Raw genomic sequence first — 9,379 nt, 5'->3', positions numbered from 1 at the left:
GCAGCTCAAAGATCAGAGTGCTGTAGTCTTTTCTGCTCAGTGCCATCACTGACATGCGACTGTAACGCTTGTTGTAAATGGGGGCTCACATTTAGTATAGATAGAAAAGCATGCATATAATCCAGGAAAACAAGTATGACAAGCTTCATGAGGTATTATTATTACAATTAAAGTGGCCGCAATGACTGGTCTGTGCCAGTAGGGATTGAATTATTCAAATTCCTCAAACTTCCTCAAACACTTAATCTATTGTTCAACCTATCTACCTACTTTTCAAAGATTGATCTTAATTGAAACCTTCCACGTTTGATATTTGATCCCTATAATCATGTGCATTCGTTCTTTTATCTCGGAACAATGTGTAGTGTGTAAACCCTGCTAATTAAGTTCCATTAGAAGAATTTGAAGTTATAAGTAGCTCCAACATATGATGATATGAGATTTTTGAAAATATCTTCCAAACTGTTTACCTAATTAATTATCTGTTGCAGATCAATAAGCAACTACCTAAAATGTGATTACGTTCACTTTGGATCAGGTGTTGACTATAATTGCGTAACACTGTCTTAACACAGTGAATGCTTTTACTATATATAGAAGTTACATCACATTGAACTGTCTTCCTTACAAAAACCCAATCAATTAATCTCCTTAGTAAATGCTTGAGACTGCTGTGCCATGAACGGACGTCTCTCGATGCTGGTCAACTGTAGAATTTAGGTTTCTTAACACAGCAGCTCAGTTATTCAGGTTAAAACCCCATTTTAAAGTAGTTGGAGCATATAAGAAGAATAGCAACACAATGCATTTATTGTAAGCAGTATAACACGGGTGGAGGAGCAGTGCAGGTTAAAGACAAATTCCTGGGGAGAGAATGCAACATTTGAAAATTAATAAATTACCTGCAACACATTTTGTAGATTTACACAGGTCCAGCAAGAGGCTACGGTGGCGACTCCAAACATAGAGCTCCTCCTGAGTTTGATCTACTGTCCAAATGTTATGAAAATATATCTACACAGAACTAAATGGTGACATCTCATCAAAAGTATGAGGAACCTATCGTAAGAACAAATGATGTTTTGGGATTGCTTTGCCAGAACATAGTCTCCTTTTATTTTGACTTCTTAATAACCGGATCAACAATCTTCTGTCCGGTGAGGAAGTGCCACACGCCGCCTCGGTAGAACTCATTTCCAAAAGTGTAGAGCAGGGCATTGAAGATGGGGTTTGTCTTTGCAATGACTGGAAGCAACTGCAAGCAGAAACATGTTTTTTAAGAGCCTGATTGAAAGGATAATTCCGGTTTATTACAACTCGGGTCTTATTTTTGCAGTTTGGCTATAATAATTAAATTATTTTTATCATAACATTGTAGAAACTAAAAAAAATCCTTTATCCCTTGTATTTTCCCCACAAACTGTTTCAATTCAATTAAAACAAAGTAAGTGCTCACCATTCTTAGCTTTGGAGATACAACCTTCACGTTCTCGAAGCAGGCGTAGATACACATGAGGACGTAGGGACCCCAACACATCAGCATTACCCTCAACGGCACACTGGTGTTAAACTGGAAAACAAAGTTAATTATGTTACTGTTGATATTACACCTAGCATGAAGTAGATTTACAGGTTTGATGACAGAGTGTCAACAATATATAACTGCAAATAAGGAAACAAAGTTAGGATTAGAATCTAATATCATATATTATCTGTGGGTGTGGTTTTAAAAAATCTGCCTTTTACAGCAGCTATAATCAATATTTTTTATAATAACATTGGTGAGGTGTCACTTGTAGTGATGAACCTACAGCGGATTATCACCTGACTCTGCAGCTTTATGGAGTTTTATAGCAGGTTTCAGCTCATTGTTTAGTTCTCTGACTGCAACTTTATTGTTTTGGTTCACTCTCAGCGCTCTCATAGTGTCATTTTTGGCCACAGCAGGCAGCTGTTTTTGGAGACAAAGGTCTAAAAAGCCACTTTACACTTCCTGCTCCCGACACCAGCACCCGACAGCAAACAGACACAGTAGCAAATAAGCTGGGGAACATAGTGGAGCATTTAGCAGCTCCTCAGGAGTTGGTAGAGGCTAAAAAACAGAGCTAAGACAGAGTGAATATTGGAATTTACATTCATCAAATGGACAGAAACATGATTCCTGTGTTGATTTTATGCCAATTTAGGATTTTCTTAATATTTAAGTTGCTTTCTGGCTAAGTTTGCACATTTGTCAGGCAAGGTATGAGTCAATCCCCACAGAAACATTAGCATGTGACAATAGCAGCCACAGTTGTGCTAGAAAACAAAGTTCATTCATAAAAGTGCATTTTCTCAACCAAATCTAGTTTTAACATCCATAACACAAAACATGACAAAATTCCTTTACATGAATTTTGAGATCACTGCAGCACATTTACCCTGTGGTGATGGATCTTCTTGAAGTGTTTGTTGGTGGCATCATAACACGACCACATGGTGAAAGCTGGGAACATCAGGTAAAGCAGCACCAGAGTTAACATGTAGGTTATATAGTCCCTGTTGAAAAGAGACAAAAAGAAAAATATGTAATAGGTAAATAAATGTAGCCACTGATACCATTTGTTAAACTTACTAAAAATGTTGTGGATGAGTTTTGTCACAAATAATCATTTTTGCTAACTATAGACATTGTAGTATGAATTGATTGCGATGAAAACAAAAGAAAACTGGCCATTTCGTCTGTGCCAACATTCCAGTTTTGGTTGTATTCTCTACCTGTCTCCTCTGGTGTAGTCCAGTGTGCAGCAAGTCCTCATTGGCTCAAAGTCATAGACGCCCCATCCCATGAGAGGAACAGCAGCCCAGAAGATGGAAAGAATCCAGATGATGCTGCACATTGTCAGGGTCGTGCTCCAGAAGAGCTTCTGTCCTACAGATTAAAAACATGCGTCATGTCATTTGGATGTAAGCAGACATTTGATTATGATTTAAAGTTGTTTCTGAAGAGAAGAAATGTTTAATTTGTTGGTTTAGATGTAGGTAATGACACATGTTGACATATTGATATTTCTGCTGAACTTTTATGCTTTTCACCAGAAATAAGAGCAGGTGTGACAGAATCTCTGCTGCTTTATTTATAAAAACTCAACATTTTCTGACACTTTTTCCAAATTGCTCTCATACATTCATTACAGTATCTATCTTTTGGTTTTAAATTTTTGAGTAATATATGGGTTCACTGTGGTTTGACCATAAATTTTCAATTAACGAATTTCAAATAAGCATCTATAACATAAAATTTATGGTATAAGTGCAGATTTTATTACCACGTTTACAAATTATCTCTTTTTTTTTTTGGTAGATTTTTTTTGGGAGACTTCAAACAAAATATATTTTGGTGTATTTCCACACTTCTGGTCAGTGGGTTGGACCTCACTGTACTCACTGGTGCAGTACTGGTGATATCTGTCCCAAGCAATGGCAGCCATGAAACTGATGGACGCCAGGACCGCTATCATCCCTTGGAAGCCATGATAGGCACATCCTTCTTGACCAAATGGCCAATATCTGGAGACGACAAAGAAATACTCTATATAACATAAACTGTGTTATTATAAGACTATGTCAGGCTGCAGATTGATTTCATTTTTTAAAACATGGTGGTCCCAAAATAACAGTATGAATTTTACACAGTTGATTCAGAGTAACTCTCATTTCTTTTCCCTTCTCAGATTGTTTGAGTCCACTTCCAGTTTCACAATGAGGCAACTAGCTTGTCATTACTGAGTGAACTGCAGATGTGTTTGTTAATTCTGTATTCACCACTAAAGCACATTATGAAGTGAAATAAAAGGATCCCTGAGGCAACATTTACATGTAGCTACCTGATGTTGAGGAGCCATTTTTGTTGAGGCCCGTCAGTTAAAATCAAGCGTTTACTTAGTTTATATTGTGCCTACATGGTGCACTTTACTAAATTAATTAGTGCTTACTGCATACATGATGAAACATACACAAAAAAACATTTTGCTGCTGACGCTCAGGTTGAGAACTACTGAATAAACTACAGTAAAAAGGAAATTGAAACAAGAAACAAAAACTTATTTTAAATATTGCTTTATTTTTCTTCACTTTGCGTTTTCTCTTCAGTAATGTCCTACCAGTTGTGTTGCAAAATGTGAAATTAACACCCTGAATAAAGTGGATTGCATTATGACACCCAAAGGTCACCCAGTGGTTAATTCCAAATGCTAAGCCTTTTTTATTGACTAAAGCTTCAAAATTTGTACACACACCGTGTTAAATAGTTATTGTGGAAGGAAGATAACTTTCAAAAAGTCAGCATGTCTGTATCTGTATCTAATACCTGAGATAGCTGGCGTAAGCAGCTGTGAGTCCATTAATATTCAAACTGATGTCAGCCAGAGCAAGATTGAAGACAAAGAAGTTACTGGGAGTCCGCATCTCCTTCACCCTGAGGAAAGACACGATGCTGATGGCATTGAGGAAGAATCCAAGCATTCCTGAAAACGTAAAGAAAGTTAGATTTTGATCTCTGATATGATATTTAACCACTTTTACCACTACTGTAACACAGTCTTATCACGCTAAAACTTGACACCTCAAAGTAAACATCAAGGCCCCGAAATAGATTTAAAATTGATTTTTTTAAAATGTAGCTGTAAGAGTAGAAGTTATTAGACAATTACGTGATTAGTCAATCAAAAGAAAATTAACTGTTAGTAGCTATTTTCATGATCAATTAGTCATTTGACTTATTTTTCCAACAAATTTGCCAAATATTCTCTGATCCCAGTTTTTCAAGAAAACAGATTTCATTCTTTTCTTTGCCATATATGATAGAAAACTGGGTGTTTTGGGTTTTAGACTGTTGGTAATGTGAAAACGTTACTTGAGGCTATGAACAGTCAGCAGGTGGAAGTTAGACTAGGCTTAACCAGTGTTGGGTCTTACTTTGAGTGGTTTGGCCTGGGGCCTGTAAAGTTGTCCACACAGGTTGTCAAAATAATTTCGCAAAAGAACTGCTGAATTTCAAACTTCATGGTGAGAAAACTAAATACATTAGCGTATGATTGGGATCTTAGAACTTGAGCCGCTTTTGTCATCTGAACAAATCTTTACAGAGTGAATTGTCCCTTTAAGTCTTGTATAAATAATGTCTTCCTGTGTCTCAGTCCACTTACCCCCAACGAGAAGCGCTGTGCCAAAAGTAAACATATCAAACTCTGCGAATCCCTCCGGTAATGTATACGCTGCCATGTTGAAATACACAAATTCAACTATCTGCAAAAAAGTCCTTTTCTCGTTGTTTAGCGCACCACCGTCTCCAACAAAATGACGCTTTATAAAGGCTCTTTCACGTGAAAAAGCATGAAGAGACTAATCTTAGTAAACCCCTTTTGCAATCCCCCGAAGAATGCCTTAACGAGCAGACCTCCTTCAAACTTTCTGCAAGTTTGTGGTTGCAGAAAGTTTGCGCATTTGCTGCGCAATTCTTTGATCTAAAAGCAGGGAGAATTTGCGGATTCAGCAATCAGCTGTGATTTTTGTCGTTTGGAGAAACTTTACTGCAAGAAACCTCTTGTGGAGAGTCCAACTTCTCCCTCCACAAATTCACTTAATCCAGCTATTGTGTGAGATAAGGAAAGAGAATGGGATCATGGGAAATGTTGTCTACAGGCAAAGTTACTGGATAGGCTGAATTTTAGATGTGATCATTTGGAGTAGTGAACTCTTACTTTGATCAAAGCAGATTACAATGTAATCCTTTAAATATACAAACAAGGTATCATCACTCTGTTCTGTAGTTATTTAGCTTTAGGTCATTTCATTTTTATTTAATATCTAATTTTCACAGACAGGATGTCCTTTAAACATGTACTCAAATCATGGACTGACTGTGTGGCTTCTTTATTTTTAAGGCTGCTCAAATTCACGTAATCCTTCCACCACAACATATTGGACTGGCTTTTATGGACTTTGTCCATTAAAATATACAGAGAAGCTGCAAATGTGACTCTGAATGTTTTTTTCCTGAATGCTTCCACAATATTTAGTGCAATTAACATTTGCAATTTGGGAAATTGTGCAGCCAGCATTGTTATCATTAGATTGCACACATACACTGTGTAATGTGTAGATACTGTATATATACAGTACAAAATAAAAATTCAGTTGTATGTTTGATGTGCAGTAAACATGATAGGGTTAAAGATCAGGACTGAAAGGACAGCATTAAAACATTTTGTCTGTCTACAGAGTTGGCATTGCAACATTACGTCTCTGTTTAAAAACAATCCAAAACTTTCTCAGATCATCAACCATGCAAGTAAAATGGTAGTTTGAATCAGATTTCTAACTTATTCAAACTACCATCAACATGATGAAGAAGCAGATGAGGACTTTGCATTCTAACACCTGCTCTACTTGTGACACATGCCAAAGACAAATTTCCATTTTTTCTCAATCTGAAGTTTGTGGGTTAAATGAGCTCAGCTGGGGTAAAGAAAGTAATTATAACATTGTAACATCTGTGCAAAAGTAACATCTTTAGATGAAGACAAAAGATGATTTTAATGAAGAAAATTTTGGTGAATTTTTTTATTTATTCATAGAAACTTGTGAGTTAAAGTTGCACATTCAAGGGTAAAACGAAGTGCATTTTCTCAAAATGTGAAATGATATCCAATCACATTGAGTGTAGAAGATCAATTTAAAAGTCAGTGAAAGGATCAGGATCTTACTTATTTATTCATATAGCTGTTTTACACAAAAATAACTATATAACCCCCCAAAAATGAGGACATTACAATAGTGACCTTTGGCTCTTGCAGCAGTCTGAACCTTTTAAAATGTAACATTTGGGCAGAGTCTGATTGCACCACTAATCTGTCCGCAGATTACCACAAACTCATTAACTATGAAGTAACGATTTGTCCCAATGGACTTATAATACCCTTTTCTCAAACTGCCCATATTGTCCCGACTGAAAGCTCAGCATCCAATCATGTTACAGACTTTCTCACACTCAGCATAAAGAGAGCTGCAGTGTTGATGCCTCTCGCTGCTGCTGCTGCTGCTGCTGCTCTGCCGCTCCGACACATGTGACTCAGTTCCTGACTCAAATGTGTGGCAGTGCTGATATCGACGTCTTACAAATAAATTTAGAGCGTCTGATTTGTATGTCAGCATGTTTGTCTGCTGCCCCAAATCCCAACAAGAGGCTGAGTGAGCAGTGTGAGGCCACGCAAGAACGTAAAGCAGCAGATTGTTACTTTCACAATGCAGAAAGTTTCAATTAAACAATCTGATAATCTACCACAGCTGAGTGTGTTGAAATAAGAACCAGACTTAACCAACACAACAAAAAACATGAATGCAGTGGATTGATCAACGGATGTAAATTATAAACTGAACTCACACACACTGAATATGTTTGTTTTCTGTTTTTATGAACTCACAATCTGCTTTATCAATATGCCAAAGTTGCAATTTTAATAAAATGTGAAATAGTGCAATGAGTGCTGAAATAGTAACAAAAAGACTTAAAGATTGTCTTTAATTTGAAGAACTTTTAGCTTCAAAAAGCTATACATAAAGTTTACCTTTTGGAAAAGTCAGTACAATACAGCGTTGAGTTAAAAGAAATCAGGATTGATTGATATCATCTCAGTGGGAGGCTCTTTATCTTCTTAAGCTACAAATTTGGGAATGAAACCCACAGCTGTAATTGTCCTGAATATACTGTCTGCAAAATCTTTTCCAAAGTGCTTGCACCTTTGTAGTGGTTGCATATTAACACTTTGGCAAACAGTCAATTACAGCATCATAATCTGCTGGTTTTGCAATGACACAAAGGCTTCACTGTTGAAACTGCATTTCTAGCAACAGACAGATTCTGAGGAACAGGAGCAACAAAAAAAAAAACAAACAAACAACGGAAACTACAATATTTCTGTGAAAGTCTCAAGTGGTGAAATCAGAAGTGAGCAGTCATCATGTACCACACGTAAATACAATTTGGAGGTACTTCTAGTTTCCTCGAGTACTTTGGGAGACTTTCCATTCTTTCCTCATATATATTTTAGAGGAAAACATTGTCTTCACTTTATCAGATGGCTGAATTTGCAGATTCATATTTTACATTCAATATGAGATAAAATGCCTCATGGCAAGTAAAACAATGTGGTAAATCAGGAATTCCTTAAAAAAAACCTCACTTAACATTGTTGACATAATTAAGAGACTCTGGAGATAAAGACATTAGGAGGTTCATTATCTCATATTCTCCAATTTTGGGGATTTTCAATAATTAAACACTGTGAAGAGGACTAAGCTTCTACTTTTATAGTTTTTACTGTCACTAAAATACTGTGTTAATTACTTTTACTTTAACTAAACCTTTGAGTGCAGACATAACAGCAGGTCCTCCCTCCTCCCTGAGATCAAGATGTGCCCCACTAGAGGTCAGACGTGGAGAAGGAGGTGGTGGACGTGGGGGTTTGGAGGTTTTTTCTCAGGTTTTGAGGACATCCCTCCTGAGAGAAATAGAACAAAGATGTATTAATAAGAGACAGGGAGATGACAGGATTAAAGGATTTGAAATCCTGCCGAACGGACAGCCGTGCTTTTAAACCTCTGCACCTGCGAAAAAACCCTCAGAAACTGTGACAGCATGTCTGTCCTTCACAAAATGTGTCACACACAGACACACACTTACAAATAAAATATGAACATGTTCTGCAGGATACTACTGTAAATCATTACTACACAATATAATAGTAATAGGATAAATGTAAGCTTAAAATTGGAGAATACTCTTGGGCTTTGCATTTGAGAAGGAGAAAGCAATGACTCAGTGTTTAAATGATGTGCAAAAGTTCAAACTGAGGTTAATGTCTTTACTCCTTTAACTACTTTTCAGTCAAAGTCAAAAGTCATAATCATAAAAGATGGGAAAAATGCAACAGAGAGATGATTTATTTTGTATTTAAACCCAATGATCAGGATGGGAATCATTTCCGTGGTCTGTAGTTTGAGTCTCAAAACAAAAAGTAACACTATACCCTTTGTAACTCTCTGCTCCCATCTAGTGGTCACTTTGGTACAAAGTTGAAGCAAACAATGCATAACAATGAAACACTGACTACAGTTTGTCTATTTATTCAACATAGACTATGTCAAAAAATGACCATAATTCGAAGACAGGCAAAGGTTGCAACAAGAGCAGAACTTAATGAAAACCATCTGAAACTGTAGGACAACTTTATTTTTTCACATCAGCTGTAATTTGTTGAATTTGGTGACTTGTACATGTAATATAGTAACAACACAGTGGTTAGCATTGGTCTACTTCATAATTTAGCAGGATATGAGT

At 36.7% G+C, this 9,379-nt stretch overlaps 1 protein-coding gene across 1 annotated transcript; it reads right to left on the bottom strand.

The window, feature by feature from the left end:
• Positions 1–783: 783 nt before the first annotated feature.
• On the bottom strand, positions 784–5,639 carry rgrb (retinal G protein coupled receptor b). Its single transcript, XM_044337696.1, has 7 exons — positions 5,187–5,639; positions 4,349–4,505; positions 3,428–3,549; positions 2,758–2,911; positions 2,421–2,538; positions 1,457–1,570; positions 784–1,255 (listed from the first exon to the last, which is right to left on the bottom strand). Exons 1-7 carry the CDS (start codon positions 5,260–5,262, stop codon positions 1,115–1,117), a joined length of 882 nt encoding a protein of 293 aa, XP_044193631.1. The 5' UTR covers positions 5,263–5,639; the 3' UTR covers positions 784–1,114.
• Positions 5,640–9,379: the final 3,740 nt, after the last annotated feature.

Source organism: Thunnus albacares, chromosome 20 (genome assembly GCF_914725855.1).
Source record: "Thunnus albacares chromosome 20, fThuAlb1.1, whole genome shotgun sequence".
Taxonomy (NCBI): domain Eukaryota; kingdom Metazoa; phylum Chordata; class Actinopteri; order Scombriformes; family Scombridae; genus Thunnus; species Thunnus albacares.
This window is presented reverse-complemented; position numbering and strand designations above follow the sequence as displayed.